The sequence below is a fragment of the Bemisia tabaci genome, chromosome 1, assembly GCF_918797505.1.
Source record: "Bemisia tabaci chromosome 1, PGI_BMITA_v3".
Lineage (NCBI taxonomy): Eukaryota > Metazoa > Arthropoda > Insecta > Hemiptera > Aleyrodidae > Bemisia > Bemisia tabaci.
The window spans coordinates 46,393,264-46,416,809 of record NC_092793.1 but is presented as its reverse complement, the minus strand read 5'-3'; the positions used below and the strand labels follow the sequence as shown (position 1 = coordinate 46,416,809).

Genomic DNA, 23,546 nt, shown 5'->3' with positions numbered 1-23,546 from the left:
GTCGTCGGTTCTGTCTTGCTCATTTCGGATGAGGTCACGATTATTAAGATACTTTTTCATTATTCCAGGCCAGACTCAAATATTCCGCATGTATTCCCCAATTTTAACGACGCTACGGCGGCGACGGCACTGTGCGAAATAGAGGGAAATATTATTGATTGACTCCCTCTTTGTCGGTGGGGCAAGCTTGGCATAAAACCATACCTAACTGTCGGATGTCAAATTTTAGTCGTGAAACTGTTCAGTAAAAAAATCAGTGCCCGTGATATTTTTGATCGTATAGACATTCTTTTGTGCTTAACGGTAAAAAATCGCTACACCTAACGCATTGAAAGTCCTGTTAACTTTCAGTCGCTAATATTAAAATTTGTAAAAATGTTATGCGGTTCGGAATAACTAGGATTTTTTTGCAACTAGCCTTCAAGGGCTGACCTCAGAGGTTGAAGCTATACTAGGTTAAACGAAGCAAAGCAAAGATCATAAACCAGTTAAAATACGAGTTACACTCGGGTAAATTAATGAGAGCCTAAACTAAAATGGGTAATCAAGGCTAAAAAATTCAGAATTTCAATTGACCGAGATGGTATGGGGTCCCACCAACCCCACCTCAACATGCAAAGAAATGTCCTAATATAATTAAAAAGGACCACGAATTGTAATGAAAATCGCATATTACAAAGTGTACTGTTGTACCCGGTTGAAAGTGGTGTTTTCAGGACCTCGAAACGTCCTAAGCTTCTAAATTTTTTAGTCTGCATGCTCTATATTCTCAGGTCAAATGATAAGTAATGAATTCGACGGCCAAAGCGTTTGCATGAGAAAAAAATTGTACCTGCAGCAAAGTAAGCTCTGAATAATTAGATTAGAAGGAATCGGTTCGCAGCGAGGCAGAACGGTACTTTATCGAATGGCTCCCCTCGCATGCAACCACTATCGCTGTCTACTGTGTTTCCCGGTTAAGCAGTGAACCGATGGTTTGCCAATATCCCAACATTCAACCGGCAGAGCTTTCATCAGAATGCCGGGCAATAACCATAAAAACACGTTTTGATATTTTCCGTGCGCATCCTCAATTAGTCGCAACATGCAAGCGTTCCCGCCACGGAGGAGTAATCAGCACAGAAAGCCTATCAAGCTTATTTTGTTACAACTCCCAGTGTTGCCGCTTCTCGTCCCTCGACATATCCCACGCTCTCTTGTGTCGAAATGATATTTTCACCGGAGGAATCGGCAACCGCGAATTCGAGCTCTTGCACCAAAAGCATGCTCGTCAAACTTCACTATCGGTGGATATGCTTCTAAATTATAATTACTTACGACTAGATTGTAAGCTCTGTGAATTATATGCGCCTGTGCACGGCTTTTGTTGGAAAGTTCGGAGCATTAGCGTAATTTCCTATGATTAGGAGAAAGGCGCGGGGTGTGTGATTTTGTTTCCATCATTCACACGATAGACTCACTCAAATGAATTTTTTTGACCAGAATCACCCTGAGTGCATTTCACGTTGTCTAGTTTTCGCTCATGTTTCATCTTATTCATGACAATATTGGAACTAAACAACCTAACGCCTAGGGACTGTCTCTGAGTTTCTCTTACCACGAACAATGATAGCATCAAATAACAGAACTGCCTTCAAAAGTCAAAATACTTCACGCACATCCGCGGAGTTTAAATATTTGTATCACCCGAAGAATATAAATTTCTCAAAGTAGCAAGAGCCAAACGTGACTTTCCAACCTTGAACAATTGGACGTATTTCTGCTAAACGGAACTATGTGCATCAAGACATGAGCCCTGATACCCATAAGAAGACATGCATAACAGGGTTCACGTCATACTGCACATAGTTCCATTTGGCAGAAATACGTCCAATTGAGACTTCAAATCACGAAAATGCCTTCAAAAGTCAGAATACCTCATGCACATCCGCGGAGTTTAAATATTTGTATCACCCGATAAATAGAAATTACTTAAAGTAGCCAGAACTACAATATTTTCATAGCGATTTCTTTTTCTGTGAAATTAAACGTCTACAGTGATTTTGAAAATACGAGGTACTTCACACACACGCCCAGAGTCAGAATATTTGTATCCAGTTCGTAAAAGTTGCGAGTCGAAAGAGAGAAGACTAGAAAAAGCGCACGGATTTTTTTTTTTTTTTTTTTAAATTTATTTTCGCTGTAAACCTTCTCTTCATTTTTCTAACTGAATCCCTCCCTGTTTTACTAACTTCAAGTATTCGAATGAAACCAAACAATTCACCTCTGCAATCTCAGCATTTATTAAGAAATAATTCACTGTGTGTCAGTACGGATGCAAAAGAAACCGTAGAGTTTCAACACTCATCTTGCTGATGTTTTTTTTACAGTCATATAGAATTAATGAAGGGAGAAACTTATTGTTTCATATTTTTACTCTCGATTCAAACTCTGAAATAAGTTTGAGATTGATCCACTGAGTGGTGGGATGGAAGACAGTGCAAGACGGCACTTGGCTTGGTCTCCGTGCAGGCGAGCAGCGTGAGCCGCATCTGCGCCGATGCTTATTGGCTCGCCAGCCTGTAATTACAACTCGTTATAAAATTATACATTCACATTCCTCGTAATTTATTCAAAATGGCCGGCGCGCCGATGCACGGGTTCACCGCTTAAAACTGCGCGTTTCTCACTTTTTTTCCCCGAGTTCTCGCGAGGCTGCGTTTCATCTCAATCGCTGCTCGAAAAATTAAATTTCTGATCATTTTTACGGCCGTGTCTGGGGTCAGTATTCATTGCAAGATTGCCGTCCGTGTAACTTTATTCCAGACTTCCTTCGCGTCTTGAAGAGTATCACGCTGTAATGTATGTGGAAAAGTGCAAATCCAACCTTAAAATTACAAGCATGGCAAAGTTTCTTCTTCTTCCTATAAAATAGTTAGTTTGCAGTCAAGCCGTATTCTGCCGTGCTAAGGAAGAACGCCGTATGAACATTCGAGATTTGCCAAATTTCTTTCAGTAAAATGTTCATTTTTGAGGAAATTTAAGAATATTTTTCCTTAAAAATTTCAGGAACTTCAGGCGAAATTGGGAACAAACTTATCTGAAAAATTGGAAGACAAATGTTCATAAGTTTACCGGGAAAGTCGTTTTTCATCAAAGAAAATTTGACAACGCCTGAAGGTTCATACGACGTTTTTCCTTGGCAGTATCGTTCTATAGCCATTGGAAACAGTGTTCTGCCTTCCCTCTAAAATTTTAGTGCCACCTTGGTCGCAAAGCCCAATTTTTAGGAGCCATCTACTATTTTTTAGGAGCCAAATTTTATGAATTCGGGCCATGGCGATGCTGCGAACGGTGCTTATAGAGGGCGCTTCATCGCTACCCCTGCTTCCTGGTTGCGAGTTCAATCTGTAAAATTTTTTAGGCGCCACGATGGCCCAACCCCTCTCCCCTAATTTTTAGGAGCCAAGGCCCGATTTTTAGGCGCATGGCACCTGGGGGAGGCAGAACACTGATTGGAAATGATACAACGCTACTAGAATTGGATAGGAACGTTTTACTTGCCTGACGCACCTGTTTGAACTGCTCCTCGAAGCTCCAAGTTTGCTGCGACGACGAGGAGGACTCGGATGAGTGCGAGGAGGCGGATGATGTCTGATGAACGTTGACCGGGGCCGAGGGCGGGAGGAAGGGGAGGGCGGCGGCCGGGTGGAGGAACGGGAACGGTAGGGGCAGCGAGAATGGAGGCGGCGGAACCATCGGCGAAGCCGCCGTCGCCGTAGGCGTCAGCAGCCCCATGTCCTCCGCCTGCGAGAACGAGAGCCCCGAGCCACCCCGCCTGATTATCCGATCCCTCTCGTGGAACAGGGCGCTCTTCGTCAGCTTTGCCATCTTCTCCGCCATCCGCAACTGCAAAACAAAGAAAATCTCGTCAATCAAATTGATCTTACCTAATCTGCCATGCTAAGGAAAAACGCCGTATGAACCTTCAGACGTTGCCAATTTTCCTCTGATAAAATACGAATTAATTGGGGAAATTTTAAATATTTGTCTTCCAATTTTTCAGACTATTTTGTTCGCAATTTAATCTAAAATATCTAAAGATTTCTAAGAGAAATATGCATGAATTTCGTCATAAATACAACATGTTTTATACAGGAAAATTTCACGGAAAAAACGAGTTTAGGGCTGGTACCTGCGCGGAAGGTCCAGGCCCTAAACGGGTAGGTAAAATTGCTTTACCTCAACCCCCATAGGGGCAGGCCCGCCGCGGGTAGGGCCCGAACCTACCTGCTTCAGGGTTCAGCCCTACTTGGTAAGGGCTGGACCCTGTCCGGGTAGGGCTGGGTCCTACCCGTGCAGGGCCTGTCCCTGTGGGGTATGAGGTGAAGCAATTCTAGGGCCCAGCCCTAATCTCGTTTTTTCAGTGTTGGCAACTCTAGAATGTTCATACGGCGTTCTTCCTTAGCGCGGCAGTAATAGCGGAAATTTCCGAAAGCGCAAAAACGGAAGACGATATGCGCAAAAATACAAAAACCAAAAGCGCATATTTTAAACACAAGAAGGCGTCAAAAACACACACATGGAAACAAATCTAACCTACCCTAACCCAACGTGATTTAACTCCTGTCCTGAGCTAACCTTGCATTAGGTTAGTATCGGCCCTCATGCGTGCAATGCGACCACGAATTCCGAATCAGTCAACAACCACTGAAGATGGGAGATGGATGAAAGCTCCCGAAACTAGTCTGGTGGCAATTAGATACGTAAGCGAATTGAGTTTTTAAGTTGATTTTAGCCTTAGTTGATTATTGTTGATATTCATTTTAATTTCTTCTCTACTTTTCGACGTGTGCATTGTTCCACTTTCAATCATGAATTCAACACATCAAACAAAAAAGAATACGCATTCGATAATTGCCTAAAATTAGGCAAATAATTATGTCCATAATTATCGACTCTCGTCGCTTGGATGGCTGGACGATCACTTGAGAGGAAATTAGGTCCCATTATTAGACCTACGAAACTAGACTATGAAATCAATTTTTGGATTGATCCGGCTCTCCCATTACTATCTGCAGAAATAACATATATGCCGGTGGTTTCCCTTTATAAGGACGTAGTTTTTCATTCCTGTGCACCACAGAAATATCGGCATAGTTACATAGATGCATCCAAAATATTCTGTTATATAATAATATTCCGTTTCTACATTTACTCAGCACGGGAACAGGAAAACGGAAAAACGATTAATGATGCCAGAAAAAACTCATGGAGATAAGAAAGCCAATAACACTACATTGTGTTTGAAACGCCAAACAAATTGAGAGGATTCTCAGTTGAGAACAATGCGAGAAGGAAATCCGTGAGAAATTTAAATGGAAAAAAGCACAGATTACAGAAATGCATGCTTGTCATGTGGCTGAACAAACTGATATTTGTATAGTTAAAATATAAATAAAAGGGCTTAGAGTATATCTTGTACAATGCCTCGTCAAGAGCTGCAGATGAGCAGCGCGTTAGAAAATTGAGCTCTGAGAATTGTGTGGTCGAAGGTTTTTCAATTGATAAAATCCGGGGAACGTGCAAAACTGAGCAGTTACACAATTATTCTATTTTAGATACCTACCTAACATATTGTACTTAAATTCTTTTTCCTCGTAGCGGAACATTTCTGACCTAATTATGATTGTTACAAAACCGTTAGCGGGGATACTTACAATCTATTTTGAGAGGAATTTTTTCTCTGTGCTTAGTAGCCTGATTTTTGTCCTGAAATTTTGTCTATTTTAAGATACTGAGGTTTATGGACACATTTATTTGCTTTCAGTATGCACACTCTTCGTACAGAACTTTGCAAAAAAGAGAATCTAGGTGTAATGAACATGATATTATTCATATAATGTCTAATCCCATTTAAAAACTACTCGTAGAAATTCATTCATAAAAAAAGTTTACCATTTACAAAATATAATACCCTCCCAAAATTGTCATTTGCTAAGTCTCCAAATGGTGACCCTCGTTGCAAGAGCTGATTAAAATAAAAAGGGAGAATTCCCTTTGTGATCCTTAAACGATACAGAGATTTATTTTAAACTGGGGACTGTATCATGTTTGGTCGTGCTCAAATCTGTTATAAATGCAAATGTGACGTCTTAGCACTGGGGTGTCACTAAAGTTTAGGTTCATTACTTCATCCTCGAAATAATTTTCCAGTTTTCTGTGGATAAGAGAGACAACTGTTAGAGACACTAATAATTGTCCAATGTAATGAGCATGCTCAACCTATAGAGAGGTAAAAAGTGAATTCCAGCAATTTATTGCAATATTTCCATAACGTTGATGCTCGTCGGTATTGTGACGCAAAAAGAAGAGGAAGAAATAACGCTTCGAAATTCATCTTTGAAAGAACACTGAACTTCTTTCCTTTCCACGAGGAATAACATTTTAAAGTAGACTCCAGAAAACTTCTCTGGTTGATCTTCGGTTTCTGTTTTAGACTTCATCATGATTGATTGTAATCAAGTCTGATATAAATGCAAATGTGACGTTTTAGCACTGCCCCCTTTTATCAATGGTGTTCAATTTTGTACCTTTTTCCGATCATCGTCGTTGTGTTCTTCTATTTCTCGGTGCATTTGGTCATCAATGTCCTCGTCACCCATATCCTCGCCATCGCTCATTTCTGGACTCGACTGTAACAAACAAACAAAAGTTTGACTGTTAGCGCCTTAGTCACAAATTGAAGCATGCGCATGCAACAATGCAATGCATTGAATGCAGAATAATACAAAATAGCGCGTGTTCAACGCACTGAAGGAAAATCTCCTTGGACCGAGTGTCGAAGTTGGGGGCGATCAATGAACGTAACAGTTGAGCTTAAACACAAACCGATGAAAGCTAATATCGGTCGAGGTGAATAAAAATACAGGTTTTTATCGAAATTTTGGCGATACCAAATAAAAGTTCTGTGAGAGAAACTGTAGAGATTAAACTTACAAAGGAAGGTAAAACGAACCCGATACAATCAATGTCATTGACTTTATAATTAGATTGAAATTATGCATTGATTGGTTAGAACCTTCATGATTAGGTTTGCCCTCTCACCATGACTTTCAAGGAGAATGCTACCAAAGTTTTAAGGGACAATTAATTCATGTCGGCTTCGACTTTAAAGCTTTTCTTCCGGTATTGAGAAGTCCTTGATTCGTGTACATTTTAAAACTGGTCCGCATCAACCGAAAAAGTGTCACTTACACGCTGACAAATATTTCATGAAACGCTTCATTTCCACAACTTTAGTCATATTACGATGTCTACCTTCTTCCGAAAAGAATATTTTTATCACAAGTTTTCTTTGCTTATTTGTTTGAAAAACCAATCAAATTTTACGATTTCTTTTGTTCCTCTTAGCCCTTATTCTGGGGACATCATTCCTTCGAGATTTAATTTAATCTCAGTCCAATCCGTAGATGGTTACGACGCGACGGTAGCTATAATTTGCGACCTCAGTCAAGCGTTTCTAGAGAAGTTTTGAGTAATATCCCAATTCTTTTTCTCTCAACCCTTTTTTTTTGTTAGGTGTCAAACCTAGGCGGTGGCCCATTCAACCTCAGTTATAAGTCTGCACTTAATAAAATTGCTTTTTGCTTGTGTACTTTCTTACCCACGCGTTTAAGTCTCTTGGTTTAATATTCGTAAATTGACACTTTTACGACTTTTCTGTTTCAGGCGTTTTACGTTTTCAAGTTTATTTCCACTGGCTCTTCCTTCGAGAATATTTTTCGAAAATAAAAGACTAGTATCTGATTAGTCATAGCTTTGGATATAATATCGAGCTAGTATGCGGCGAAGACAAAATATGGAAATATAAGATTTGATCGCTAAGATTATTTTGGATGGTTATTGCCAATTTTACCCAAAACGAAGATTTGTTCAATAACGAATAAGATCAGATCTGTAGAGCCGAATTCAGGAAAAATTTTGAAATTGACGATTTCGAGTTCTCAGGAGGAAACGCTATCTCAAACCCTTTGGAACAGGCTGAGCGTGGTTTAAGTTGAATTTTCTCCACATTGAAAGGTGCTAGCTTCCGTTTTTTTGTGTTCATGTCAGAATTCGAACCTAAATTTAAATCTGAAAAAACGTAAAAGTCGGGAATTTTTGTTTTAGAACTTCAGGACTTCTTTATCACGTTCAATTTTTGGGGGTGTAACTTGCGTTTTAGTCTACGCAGTGGTACTGACAATGGACCACATAGACAAGGTACGAATTTCAGCATTCTGATACATGTTTCATAACTAAAATTTCACGTAGAACAGGATGCGCACATAGAAAATTACCGAAATTAACTCCTTACGAAGATATTTGATGATTCTTGATGTGTGAATTCAAACCACCCGCTCATTAAAACTCAATGCTCTACGTGATTCACATCGCGCGCTGAACGTTATCATGACAGTCTCTGCGATGTAAAAATCTGGCAACCTCAGTCTTGACGCTTTGGCTCAGCTGTAGCAAATTGCTTATAGTTTGAACAACACATGGTGGAAAATGAACATTGCTCGATTGAGAGGCTTGCAGAAACCGTTGTAGTGCGCGATTTGACTCGCGTAGAGCTTTGAGTTTCTTGTGAGCGGGCAGTTCGAATTCCTTGTAGCCAATGTGAAATAAAAACGTTAATATCTTTGTTAGGAGTTGGTTTCAGTAATTTCCGTCGTGTGAATCGTGTTCTACGTGAAATTCTGATTAAAAAACATGTATCAGATTGCTTCAATTCGTACCTTGTCTAGTGGTCCATTCGCCAGGAAGGCAGAACAACGTATCTCTCCTGTTACATGGCAGAAGAGCGCACTTGTTTCAAGAACCTCAACGACTTCCATGCGCGGAATTTCCCGCGACTTTCCCGTCGATACGTCGGCGAGAGCTCTTGGGAAACTCCGATGGACCGGTATTGTGGCGGGTGTCGGTATCTGCGGGGGTGGTGGCCTCAAGGCGCCAATCGCGGTCCGCATCTCCGCGGCGTCGTCGCCGTCGCGCTCCGCGCCGCGCCCGCTCGCGCAACGTTCCGCCGATTTCACACGCGTTAAACACTCATCAAAAATGGCGCCCATCTCGCATCGCTCGCCCGCTCCATGCCCGCCCATCGCCCGCCGCAGCGTGGACCCGGCCCAAGGACAATTCGAACACATCAGGAAGTATAGTGAGGATGGATTCTCGGATTTTAGGGGTCCTCACCTCGTACAACTGGAAATAATATTTCGTAATTTTTGGGCCGGATCTGTTTGAAAATTTCGAGACCTGATCGATGCGTTACAATTACATCGGTTACGTCGGTATTAAACGTCGAGCCGACGATTTTTGAAAGGCGGCGGTCAACGATTGCAACGATGAGCCTCTTTGAAGCCTCTAGCAAGTGAAGAAGGCCGATATTCTGCTTCTGATAACTCGAAGGCCGCAATCAAAGAACTTTTATCACTTTTGTAAAGTTTGGAAAACTCTATTTGTATTAGGGTAAGGTTATTAACCAAAGTGGCGCCCTGATATTTTTTTCCTGTATTTTTAACAAGTGAAATAAATTCCAAGAAAAACTGCAGATACATACACTGTTAAAAATCAATAATTTACTCTGAGTGAATAGCCGGCGTGAAAAAAAAAAATTGAAACATCGCAATCGAGAGAGTCTACGCCAAATGATTTAACGGACTTTTAGAGTGCGACAGAAGTTCTCGTGACCTCAGTCATAAGCATTGAAAGTCAAATGCAAGAATCAAGATGACGGATATTCTGTCACAGTCTAAAAGTGAATATATTTATTTGGCGTGGACTCTACTCGTTCGGAAATTCACAGTCGATATGTGGTCGGCCTCGCGCTCAATTGGACTACATTTTACAATAAGGAACTACGATTTTTAGCTCAGATTAGAAACAACGTATTTACCATTAATTTCCCCATGCATAAGAGCGTTTTCACAGCCGAGTCAGAAATAATGGTCCCAAATTGCAATGTAGTCCGATATTCCGCAACACTCGACTGCGAGGCCCCTCGAGCGCCGAGACGCTGCGCATCAACCCGCCGCTCGCCGGTGAGAATGCGATATGAATATTTTTCAATTCAACTCCCAGCGCTCATAAAATTTTCCACCGGTTTCAATTAGCACCGATTCCCGCCTTATTTTCATCGAGCCATTATTTCATTAACAATCCATTCTTTTTCCATCTTTCCTTCTGTCGAAAGTTTCTCACGCCGCCGCGACTCGACGCGGATACACCGCTCGATATCGCGCACAAGCGGTCGAGTGATGTTGTTGTTGTGCCGACCGCTAAGCACCTACCATTACGAGCACTAGGAGATCCATTTTTGATTGGCTCAACCGTCAGCCATACTAGGGCCCATGGAGCTGCCTTGAATCCAGAAAAATGGCCGAGGTTGCATGCATGAGGTTTAGATGGGGTCTAATTCGACTTGTATCACCGTCAGCTTAACTCAAAAAATTCCTCAAGTTAGAAGACCAGTGGGTTTATTGCAAATTTTATACATTGAAGCAAAAAGAAGAGTTGTCTCTGATAGAAGATAGAAAATAGTTAGAAATAACGATGAGCGCATCGGGAAAGCCTGAAATACGCTCCTAACTTCACGATCTGCGTTTTTTAACCTTCTCGCTTCAAAAACGATACTATGGCACAGGTGAACATTTTATAAGAGCAGTCGTTCCATTCAACCCTTGCGCACAAGGATGCTACGCAGTATTCAATACAGCCGACGACAACCAACCAAAACACTCGTTGCTAATTATATCGACCGGCGTGTTTGTATTGAAATTTTCCTAGCGTTGAGTGCTTCCTTGCGACTTGCGCGCGAACGCATCAGCCATGTTGAATACTGTGTGAAAGACCTTGGTGCACCGAACTGAATTTTGCTCGATCGACGGAAAAGGCCAGTTTGTAGAACCAAGAGCTCCGGTTTTTCGAACCATAGAGCGTCCATCGAACTTTTTTCCGTGCATGAACCTTCCATAAGGAGCTCACAAAAACCCATTTTGCATCTGGTGGGATGAGATCATCCTTCTGCTGAACGTACGAACGAACCTCGGAACCAAGAATCCCTGTAGTTTCAGACCGGATTGCATAACGGAGGGAACAAAGAGGGGAGTGAAATCTGTGAGATACCCGAGCTTTGGATACCGTGGGTTATGTCACAGGTGACAGACGCTCGTCAATACTTTTCAATAGACCACGAAACGATTGGGAGCCCGAGTCATACCCACAATCAGTCACAAAATCAGCCGCGTAGGGTGGTGTGCGACACTTGCAAGATTGCGTTTCTTGGATCAAGGTCAAGTCGGGAACCACTTCCAATTTTTCTCCACCGACCTCTCGGCTGATCCTGAGACAGCTGGTCTCATTATAATCCATTCTTTTATGGACTCCGCGTTGTCTGACGGTTTGATTAAGCCAGACTTCGATACTATATAGAGACGAGGTTTTCAGCAGCATCTAGCAACGCTGATCGGACTGGCGGTCATAAATTTTTTGTAACATTGCCAGATACATTTTAAGATAACTAATTGATAGCTAGTGATGACGAAAGCTCATCGTTCACCCATAAAAATTGTGGGCGTGAGAGAGTCTGAAAATTTTTAATTGTTATGGTCGACTTCCGTAGAGTATTTTGACCATAGTTGGCATTTTGTCCTTTGAAATGCGGCAATCCCGCTTTGAGGTCATGCTTTGCGCTCACTATTATTACACTTTTATTTTCCTTTCTCGCTGCTTCGTTTGTTCCTTTATTATTCTCGACGTGGAGGGAGGTTGTCTGGGGAGATGCTTTTCCATTGCCAATGATTCAATGTTGTTACTTGAGAGACTCATTTGATTATTTCATTGCCGGGTTCAAATCGAAGACCAAGTACAGGAGACGGTACGACGATTGTTATTTGCGAGCACTGGGGTTTAACCGGGAAATTCCTGGGAGTCCCTATCCGAAGTCTATCCCGGGAAACATTGACAGAGGAATACTCGCACATGTATATATCCTGCGATGTTCCCTGCAATTTTCCCAGGAACGCATTCTCATTCTCATTTCCATTCCCGGCATCTAACATACGGAGGAATCTTTGAATTCTTAAGTGATAAAACAAGATGAAACGTTTGGTTGTTCCGCAAAACCTAGGTCTACTGTACTAAGAACGCCATGTGAACCATCAGGAGTTTCCAAATTTCCTTTGACAAATCACAAGTTTTCAGAAATTTTTTTGAATATTTCTTCACCAATTTTTCAGAAAAATTCGTTCGTAATTTGATCAAAAAAGTCTGAAAATTTCAAGAAATAATATTCATAACTACCTTCAAAAATAACTGCTTACAGACAGGGCCGGATTTACCTACTTGCCGCCCATGGGCCGCCTGTATTTTGCCGCCCCCTTCTCATTCGTTTTGAAACATCGATAAAAACCATCAAGTGAACGCGCCAGCGGGGTGGGGTGCATAAGACGCGTTTACTCGTGTTGGAAACATTTTTTGGGAAAGCCCTGTCAACACTACTAGCAAAAATTCATCGAACTTTGCGCGAACGTTAAGTTTCATAAACCTATCTCTGCGTGGACAAGGCCTTCCATTCATAAGAAATTAACGAAAAAAATAAGAAAGAACAAACATTTTGGTTTAATGATTTTAACTTCCGCCGCCGCGCCGCGCAGATCGCACCGTGTTTGAAGCAATGCGTGAAGTATTCCGACCGTTTTGTAGGCGCTATGAGTTTCACGCCGACGACCGCTGCTAAACGCACTGAGTTTGACGCAATGCGTGAGGTATTCACGCAGTCTTGTAGGCGCTATCCGTTTCACGCTGACCGCAGTGACCGCACTGTGTTTGATGCAATGCGTGAAATATTCGTGCAGTCTTGTTGGAATGTAGACGCTAATATGTGTTACATGCCGACCGCCGCGCCGAGGGCTTCTCCTTTTCATCTCAAGTCCTCGTCATCATTTCTCTCTCAATCGCGCCGTTCCTGGCCAAATTGCGTGTTTGATCTCTCTCTTAACCCTTTCTTGCACCAATTTTTAATTTTAGATTTTTTTCAATTTTCTTTTGATATCTATGTTCCTTTAGGCTCCCTGAAGACACATGAATTTTTTCATATTGATCCGATCACCGGAAGTGCCTAAAAAATGGTGGTACAACAAGTGTACCACTAAGCAGCAAGGACCTCCTTATGTGCAGTAGAGCGAAACTGCTAAAAATTGTTAAAAATGATGAAAATATGCAATTTAGATAATTTTTGCTGATAAATTATAAGAGTAACAGTTACATATACTACTTCCTGCTACATTTATAAGCAAATGTTGAATGTAATACCGAAATTTTCATTTTTTATGTGTTTTTTTTACCCGAGAAAACTGAGGAGCGTGAAGGTTTTTCTTCAAATTTTGACTCCAGAATACCTAAGAAAAAATATTTTCATAGTTTTTACTCATTTAGCGCTTCATTTGATACTTTTACTTTCATATTTTACCAAAAATTTGAGAGAAAATTAATTTTTTTTTTAATTTAGCATCAATTATGCTGTTTGCTGACCCCGAAAAAACTAGATTTTTTCATGAAATCTGGGTTCAAATGCATGAAATTTTTTTATTTTTTTTTTCAAAATTGGAGTAGTTACATGGTAAAAGCATGCTGACATGTCCATACATCATGTTTTGTCAAATTCTATAAGTTTTACCAAGTCAAAACCCACCTTTCTTACCCCTCAAAACTGCTAGAAATAGGTAATTTCTTGAGAAATCGATAAAAATTAGTTCTTGGTTAGAATAATTTCCAAATTTTTGAACTCTTTCCTAATTCTGCTTGATGCTTGTTCAGACCTTACTAAGATGTTCCTATTAGCCCGCCCCTCCCCCCTCTTTCCTCCCCCTACCCCCAGAAAATGATAAACAAAACAAGTTATGTTTGAGGTACGTTGTTTACATGAGCCCCTGCTGCTTAGTGGGCCATATATGTACCACCACAAATTCGCGGTTTTGAAAAAAACAAAAAAATTTCATATTTTTGTAACTGATAAAAATTGAAAGCCTGCATCATGAGGAACCAGAAAATATAAAATTTACTTATCAAAAGTTATTTGAACGACGTGAAACAACCAAAATCCCGAGCTCTGACCAGCTGACCGTTTTATCCTCATTTTCATGGAAACAAACTAACAAAAATAGGACTAGCCATCCGATTTGAGTGAAACAAAAAATCACCGCTAGAGAGAAGCACTTACTGGACCTATACAAGTCGGCACCGCCTTGTTGCCACGTTTCGGATCCGCCAAAAAAATTATTTAATGGGTGGTACAACAATTGTACCACTATGCAAGAAAGGGTTTAACTCGATTAATTAAAGGTGCTGTCTCTTGTATCACCGAAAGACGACAAAATTAGAAATTACTATACTCTCAGGAAATGAGAGAATTTGCTTGTAATTTTTTTCTAAATCCGATTTTTTTTCATACCTACATTTAAAAAATTTGCAAAATTTGCTGCCTCCTAGATTTGTCACCATGGGCCGCGGCCCATGTGGCCACCCCCTTAGTCCGGCCCTGTTTACAGAGAAGAAATCTGACAATATTCTAAAGCTTAAACGGCGTTTTTACTTAGCGTGTACGACCTGACAATGTATTGAGGAAAATCGACTGTAAGAGTGTAAAAATGCGTGGCTCGCTTGAGGTGTTCCGAAATCATCGCTCCTATTTTGTTTCATTAAAGGAGACCAAACAAACACTATTGGTCAAAATTTTCACTTAACAACTTCCACACAGAATGTAAAAATTTTGTAAGTTTATACGGAATTGCCCTCAGCACTTCTTAATTTCTAGAATAAATCGTGGCATGAAGTCAGCCTACGCCGAATTCGCCGTTTCTGTGCAACTCTACTGCCGATTACGTTTGAGAACGCTGGTTGCAAAGCGATCGGAAGTATGATCAAGTATGACTCAATTTTCAAAAAGTAATCGATGTCCCAATGGGATTGCGGTGGATCACAGAGTGCGGCGCGTTGAAATCGGTGAATATCACGGATGAAATTCGGACTGAACCCGGCCTGATTGGTGCTGGTCAACGGCAGCGCAACCAGCCCCCCCCCCCCCCCCCCGTGGACCGGGGGCATCCGATGGCCCATCGCGTGCCGCACGAATATTTATTAATCCAGGGAGCGCGGTGTGGCGTCTGTTAGCTACTGCTCTTTTTATCTCTTCATATTACGCTCCGATCAGAACCAGAGCTGAGCCGCCGAGTCAGGAGCCGGGGCCCTCCGTTTAATGCATGTTATTAGCGGTGTTTCGTTTACTGTTCACAATTGGGGCTGTTGTCACGTCGGAAAGGGGCCCGAAAATCGCTGCACGGGTTCGATCTAAGACTTTTTCAGTGCGTAGGTGAGTACTGCCGTGCTAAGGAAAAACGCCGTATGAACCCTCAGGCGTTGCCAAATTGCCTCGGGCAAATCTCTAATTTTCAGGAAAATTTTTGAATATTTTTCTGCCGATTTCTCAGATAATTTTGTTTGTAATTCGATCTAAAGTGTCTGAAAATTTCAAGGAAAAATATTCAAACTTTCCTCACGAATAGACATTTTATCGAAGGAAATTTGGCAACTCTCGAATGTTCATACGGCGTTTTTCCTTAGCATGGCAGAGTACGACTCCTCCTTTGGGAGCGGGACCATAGCGTATTCTACAAAAAATCAAAATTGTATGTACCTGTTTCTGATGCTGTTCCACGTCTTCAAATTTTTCAATTAGGACCAATCCCACAAAGGCCAATTTTCTGGACCCTCGAGGGCTGAAGTCGAGAACACCCTGCACCCCCAACACAAAATATAGCTCTTTACGGGACGGGAAGAGGAGAATCTAACGCCACGTTAGTTCGCCTTCAACTTTTAGTGTAGGCAACGCGAGCTCCCACGTGGTCGAATAGTGGTATCATCGTAAGTGTCGCGCTTTTTTACGAACGCGTAAAAGCGACTTTAACGTTTTATTTGTTCGCCTGCAATTATAATTCTAGGCAAGAGGAACTTTCACGTTGACGAATACTGCCGTGCTGAGTAAGAATACCGTATGAGCCATCAGGCGTTGTCAAATTTCCTTCGTCAACTCACGAATTTTCAGGAAAACTTGTGAATATTTTCGTCCGATTATTCGGATGATTTTGTTCGTAATTTGATCTAAAAATTCTGAAACTTCCAAGGGAAAATATTCATGGATTTCTTCATCATAATAATAATAATAAAAAAAAAAAGGGTCTGCGAGAAAATTTGGCTGCTCATAAGATGTATTTACTTGGCACGGCACACAATGGATCGAGTCAATAGGAGAGGTTGGACAATATTCGGAAACTTTAAACGCTTATAACTCCGTTTACACACAATTTTGAGGTTCTAAGAGTGGTTTCAATGGTTTTCTCGTGAAATTTTCTTGCAGGAGCTCCCCTAACATTTAAAATACGACGAAATCAAAATAAAAATTTTCAGTTCTAGTCAAAAATTTCATGTCCGACCTCTCTATTTGCCTCGATCCACTGTGCGGCAGTACGGAACCACCGTAGATGCATTATGCCAGAGAACAGCTTTCTGCAGTTTTGATGGCATTTGGCAACGTCGCGGAGCTTCCGAATCCCGGGAGCGTGGATTAACAAGATCCGAGAGATTTTCGATCCACGTTTACACGATCTTAATCGCGCGGCGCGAGGATCGGGAATCGGATCCCGGATCGCGCTCTAATGATGATGATAGATCAGATGCGTCCTCGGCCACTAATTTTATTTCTCCTTTTTAATTCGTTTCCCCGATCCGGGAGATCTCGAGCCTCGCTTTTCGGAACTTACGTGTCGGTCGTGAGTCAAGGACTCGCCGTCCTCCGCAGGGCATCTTTTTCGCCCGCTCCCGCAATTTTTTCCCTCTTTCAAGGTCGAATCCCGAGTGTGTGAATTCGGTCAAAACTTTCCGGTTTCCGTATCGCTTGCCGAGCGCTGTCGTTCCCCGCACGAAAAAACTTAACTGCACTGCAATATTGCCAAATTTCCCCTCTCATATTGCATTTTTGTCTAGGGGAATGTAGCGTAACAATATGGGGTGAGGACGGACTTGTCGAAATATGGAGCTCTTAAGGCCGGGATACACGCTCAAATTTCCGTCAATTTCCGATTAAAATGATGATAAAAATGGCGGTCAAATTTTTGCAAGCCGCAAAAATTTGATGGTAATAGTTCGCACCAGTCACCACTTGATCGGAAATTGATGGAAATTTGAACGTGTATCCAGGCCTCATGAGCTCGACCGGAAGGACAACCTTCTAGTCTAGTGCGAAAAACACATTCTTTCACAAACGATGAGCCATAACAACTGTAATGATAAATAATTCTGAATAATTTGATTTTAAAGGTTGATTGCCCTTTCGGGCCATGAAAGCTCTGTGACCAAACCTCGAATTTTCAAAATTATCTCTAAAATTACCGACAAGCTCGTGCCCTCCCCTTATTGACACTAAGGGAAAATCTTGGGCATTTCTCACGGAAAATTTCATTGAGTTTTCTTCTGATTTCATAAGGAAATCAGGAAATTTTCGGACAAACATTGTACAGATATACATACATAAAGTCGCGATTATAGCGCCGCCTCGCGCTCTGCGACGCCCAATCGCCATTGCCCCCTATCCTCCCAGAGATCATCAGGCAATTGGCACCTTCTGATCTCCTCCTCCACCCCTTGTCGCCAACCTTTCACAGGACGTCCACGCCGTCGCCTTCCGGGAGGAACCCAATCGAAGACCTGCTTGGGCAACCGATCATCTGCCATCCTTCGCACATGTCCATACCAGACCAACTGCTTGGACCTGATATCGTGCACGATGTCCTTTTCCACACCCATTATCTCGCGTACCCTTTCATTGCGGATACGCTCTCTTCTCGATATCCCAGCAGACCTTCGCCAAAAGTCCATCTCGGTTGCCCTAAGCATGTCTTCAGTTCTTTTCTTAAGTTGCCAGACCTCACTCCCGTAAGTTACGATACTCTTCACGATGACGTTGTAAATTTTCCTTTTGGTCTCCTTGGAGATACTCTGGTCCCAGAGAACCCCATTTAGCATCGCGATAGCTTTCCTGCCTACATACAGCTCTGAGCTTTCATAAGCTCGGAGCGGCGTTTCGCGCCAACGTTACCATCCAAAACACCTATTTTCAAAACAATTCTTGTACATGGAAGAGCCCCATCCGACTATAAATGGAGCGAAAAAAGAACAAATCCAAGCATAGCCGCTTACATATTGTGCGAGACACTCCGAAAGACACACACTGTTGCTGCTATTTACCGAAAGCCCCCTCGCCTTCCCCGACAAACACCCATTTAATTGAGGGCCGCATCGTACCCAAAGAGAATATTTAATATTTCACTCCAACCTGTTCCATTAGGCCGGCGGACCAGGGCCGGGCCCTTCTGTTTTTTCGGGCCTCTTCACCTTCCGCGCGGCCCTATCTGGCCCTACCTGTGACCCAAGCGGAGATGGTCAAATATTATTCTTATTTTTTCCACGAGTCCTCTTGTTTGACGACGACGTCTGCCTATTTGACGAGATCGGAGTCCACTAGATGTGATATCTAACCCCTTTTGTTTGTATTCATACCCTATTTGAATTGGAAATTCGGATTCGGTTTTTTTTCTCTTCGATATCTTTAACCATCGACCGACGTGCGGCATAACCCTCCTCCCTCCTACACTTAAGGATTTTAGATTGGTGCGGAGCCACGGTCGTTTAACGTGGAGCCAGGCTTTCTATCCGTGTTTCGAGCCCTAAACTTGGTACAATTTTTCGAATTAGCTAAAATATCACTCATTAAGAGACAAAAATCATGCTACGACCACCTCACATGTTAAAAATTATGCAAGTACACTGAGAAGAATGTTCTTCTTACATTTACTGTGGCATTAATTCTCGTCGATCCAGTTAGAAATCTCTTTAGAGCGAGCGACAAGGCGTCTCTGTAGAGTGATAGGATATAAATGTTAAAAACAAGGGAATTTCCCATTGTTTCTATGAACAATTCCTGTTGCGGCATATTTAACAGGAATTCCCGTTGATCCGATGAGAAATTACTCTCGGTGCTAAGCGATGGACACACGGTGTTTTCTTCAATGGTCACCGTATTTGTGTTATGCGGGGGAAAATAAGACTTTCCGTGGCTACTATAGATTACTGTCTATAGGTACGTGATACCCACAAAACTTAGTAACCAGTACTGGACTTCTAATAGTGATAATAACGCGGTTTGTTCAGAAATCTACAGTACTGATTACTCGACTCTCTGAGAATATGTATGATCAGAGCATCTTTTATTTCATGTCCTTTTCTTAAATCTGCAGATAGACGTAGCTCAGTTTTTGTCTGCCGGAGAGTCAATATAGTATAACCAAGTTATTATTTAAAATATGCCTGGGCGTATAGAAATTAACTGACAGACTATTCATTGATTCTGAATGAAGCTATTCTCATTTTTTCATTGTTTATTACTGTTTGACCTTTCTTTGCTATTAGGTATGGTAAATCCTATCGTTTAAGCCCAGTTATAAAGTGTTGTCATGATCAAGTCATTCCACTAGATGCTTTTTCAGGATCCCAAAACGTAATTAACGACGGAGGACTCCCAGAAAAAGCCAAGGCAGCAGATACGGATGAAATTATGTGAGCAATACTAAATATTATGATATGTTTGTTCAACCGAGATGGAGGTAGTTCAATAGTAGTTCTTTAAATAAAAAGTCAATTACCATCCCGTAACTGTCGGTCCCCACGAGCGAAGAACTCACACACTCGGGTAAATACCGATAACGTAAACTCGGGAACGGGAACAGTAAGTAGCAATACATTTATCGGTGGGCGGGGAGGGGGGTGGTTCGAGGGGTTCGAAGCAACCCCCCTCAGCAGGAAGAGCGATAAGAAAACGAGGTCATGTTTTATGAAGATTTTCTGTCCGGTATAAAAAATCAATTTCCATCTTCCGTAATGGGGCTCCCCATTTTCCTGCAACGGTAGATTTCACATTTCCGCCCGATTTGTAGACGATCCCCGGCCCGGAATATCGACGGAAAACCGAGGCGCGATCCGTATCCAGAGCCCGGGAAGTATCGAAAAGCGTGTCGATATATCGAAGCGAGCCCCGGCCGGGGCACGAATTTGAAATTCAAATTAGCCGCATAAACATTAGAATAAAAACTCGTTAAGCTGTCGTAGAGCTACTAATAGTGACCATTACTCGGCACCGTTAATTAAATATACAAATTAATAGGCTCGAAAACACGTATCGGCACACTTGAAGAAAGCTTTCTTTTCAGCGTTTTCGTCTCGTGCCCCTCCTCGACGAAATTGCTTAATGCCTCGTTCGTGCAACGTGATTCCCCCGAGTTTTGTTCCGTCGACTCGCCGCTACGTGCTTTGCACAATCGGCATTGTAGGAATCTTCGGCTTCGACCGGATCTCCATCATTCTGCTTTTTATTCCTTTCAACTGCTTACGATTTGTTGGGTAGTATTTTCAAAAATAAAATATCAGGAATAGTCTCTTGAATTTTTGCAAGTTGGTCTGGGAATCTTGAAACAATAGACCACCAGACAGGATGTGCCTTCGTGCATTACGATACATGTTTTCTCATCAAAATTTCAAATAGGATACGATTCATGCACGCAACGAAAATGATTGAGAGTGACCCCTGACTAACGTTACTTCTTTACTACGTTACATACTGACGTTAAAACGTGCATAAATTCAAACTTCCCGCTTAGACAAAAAATCGATTACACTAAACGTTACCGTAATGGTATTTGTGTTATGATTTCATTCCAGGCTCAATCTCAGTGCCTCGGCTCAGCTGTTGCGCGTTGTTTTCGCTTCGAACAAAACAGGGCGGGTCAGAGACAGTGCTCGATTGAGAAGCCTGTCAAAATCGGTGTACTCTACAATTTTTTACGCATAATTTTTTCGACATTTGTTTTTCTACCGAGCGGGAAATTCAATTTGTTTGTAGCCAAATGCAGAATAAAAACGTTAATATCTTGATTAGAGACTGCTTTTAGTAATTTTCGTTGCGCGAATCGTGTTTGAATGAAATTTTAAAGAGAGAGCGTACAGGTTGATCCAAAAGTCCTACACAACTAGCAGCGGGCATCACTTATCAACTTTTCAAAAAACTGAGATTGAAACTTAAAATTTTGTGAGTGCACTAACGACGAGAGAGAATGTCTGTTAGACTCCCTTCCGCACCCCCCCCTCCACCAAATTTTCAGGAGATCCCTCTTAAAAAGGGCAAGAGCCTTGTAGTCTGCATAGGTGGTGCGGAACTTTTGGTTCACCGTGTATGGGATGATAGAAATTTGCGCGGTGTCTTGAGGCTTCTTCTTGGCCAACTTTTTAATCTTCAGTTTAGTCATCATAAGTCGAATTTGAGCGTTGACTCACGAAAGTAAGCTTTACACTGCAAGGAGGATTGCAGGGCGGAATCTCTGAAATATGTTGTGTCTGGTTGCGATGCACTTGGATCGTGTTTAATCGGTCAGAGGAGCCAGTGTGGGTGATGTCAGTAGGCATTATAGGGCGTTGGGAATCGCCGATGAATTACAACTGAGCTTTACGCCGAATTATTTTCGTCGGAGCTCTCTGGTCCGATCGGCGAGGATAAATCATTCATAGCGAGCAGATTAAAAAATTTCAAGTCAAACTTGCGACGCATCGCACCTGTTACAAAACGATTTCAAAGCAGAGCACTCCCGACCGCCATGTTGCCGCAGGAGGCGATAAATTAACGGAGAGCCGATGGCGAATCCATAGAATAACCAACCATCGTCTTAATTTATTTTGTCCAACATCAAATTCAAACATTCATATTTTTCTTTTATATAATAGCGTCTTACAATTAGTTTGATGCGACCTTATTTCCTCCTATAGTAGACCTCGATTTTCCTGCTTGATTCAAAGAAGATAACGATGCAAATAGCTGAAAGTTCACCACTTGGAATGCAGCTGACTAGGGTGCAAGAGAGCCTCAGCACCCCAAAAATTCTGACGAGTGGCTGAGAGGGCCCCGGCAGAGCTCTTGCACGGGCCCTCAAAGCTTGAAAACCCACATTTAAAGGAGGACTTTTGATCAGTTCGGGGGAGTCTCACTCAAGAGAAGGGCCCCGAGAACGTATCGGCACCTCAAGAATTTTCGAGCCAGACTGACACTGTTGGAATGAGTTGAAGCGTCTGCAAAATTACACGTGTGGAATGTGAATCGTGTCATCTATTTGCAAGAGACATATCAAATGACACAGATTCGGGTGTAGCTATAAGCGCTCTTCTTTGCCGATGCGCCCTAATTTTAAGAGGTAGGCAAAACACATTCTCGATGCAGTGATAGTTGCCTATACGAGGAGCTGCACGTAAGTCGTCAATGTTCCATGCCTCATAGCAAATTACATCGAACTTAGGTTAGCTTCCTGCTATTGACAATCTTGATGCTGACTCTAGTTTTCGATTGGAACTATCGTTTCGCTTATTGATCATACAAAACACTGTTCCATTCCCTGATTTCTCAGTAAAAATAGCTTCTCATTGAACGCGAGTGCAGGAACCGCCACTGCCTTTGATATTTACCACCTGTTACTCTTAAATTCTCGATATGTTTCTCATAGCTCTCACCAATTATTCCAGGATATTTGAAATAAAAATTGCATTCCTCCAAAAGGTAACCATCATTAACTATCTTTGAGTTTCCTGCTCTGAATTTTGTACCGTGACATCCTCGGGTCTTTCTTCAAAAAGTCAAAAGAGAAACGAAGCTTTTGAAACGTTGGAATCACGACACAAGTGGTGCGATGCGCGTTTCCACCGATACGCGTCAAGAAGGAGAAAGGGAGGGGGAAGGAGTGAATTTTCCCGCGAAAATTTCACGTTCGGACGACTCGTTACGGCAACCGGGGGCGCGCCTTGCCTTTAATATCATTCATTATATTCCTCGGGCCGCGTACACATGTGTCTCTCATTAAATGCACATTAACGTCTGTTGGCCGAGAATCAAACCAAATCAATCGAACCGCGGCGGGGGGAGGAGGGGGCGGTGGATGTATCCAAACGAGAGAGGGCATAATTAAATCCACTCATCAATTTGACAGGTAAGTCACATCAACATGAGCGAGGCGCTCCCCCCCCCCCCCCCCCCCACCTTCTTCCCGTTTCCACACGTCCCGCTGCAACCAACACAAACAATTCATTTACCCGCCGCGACTGTAACTTTGCTCTCCAACATTTTAAATTTAAATTTGTTTCATGTCTTATTTTTATTTCATGCCGCAGCCCCCCCCCCCCCCCCCGCGTCCTGCTCTTCGGACGGGCTCGCCCGCCCGCCCGCCCTTTTTCAACGCCTTGCGGTCAAATTGCGCGCCCGCGATTTTCTTGGAGCGAAGCTCGCGGAACGGACGCAACCTCAAATTTGGCCCCTGTTGAGTGATGCGTCGGAGACGATTGCAAAGATGAAGGGTTGTAAGTATGGGGTGTCGAAGATCTAA

At 42.3% G+C, this 23,546-nt stretch overlaps 1 protein-coding gene across 3 annotated transcripts in view; it reads right to left on the bottom strand.

Annotated features, from left to right (window-relative positions):
• Window positions 1-23,546, bottom strand: part of LOC109038905 (uncharacterized) — a 175,004-nt gene that overhangs the window by 114,220 nt on the left and 37,238 nt on the right. Inside the window, exons 2-3 of one of the 3 annotated variants that reach the window (XM_019054170.2) lie at window positions 6,573-6,674; window positions 3,544-3,888 (exon numbers count right to left, since the gene is read on the bottom strand). In XM_019054170.2, the coding sequence (XP_018909715.1) occupies window positions 3,544-3,888; window positions 6,573-6,674 (447 nt within the window). The remainder of the gene's footprint in view (window positions 1-3,543; window positions 3,889-6,572; window positions 6,675-23,546) is intronic. The other 2 variants (XM_019054171.2, XM_072301839.1) reach the window with 2 other exon arrangements.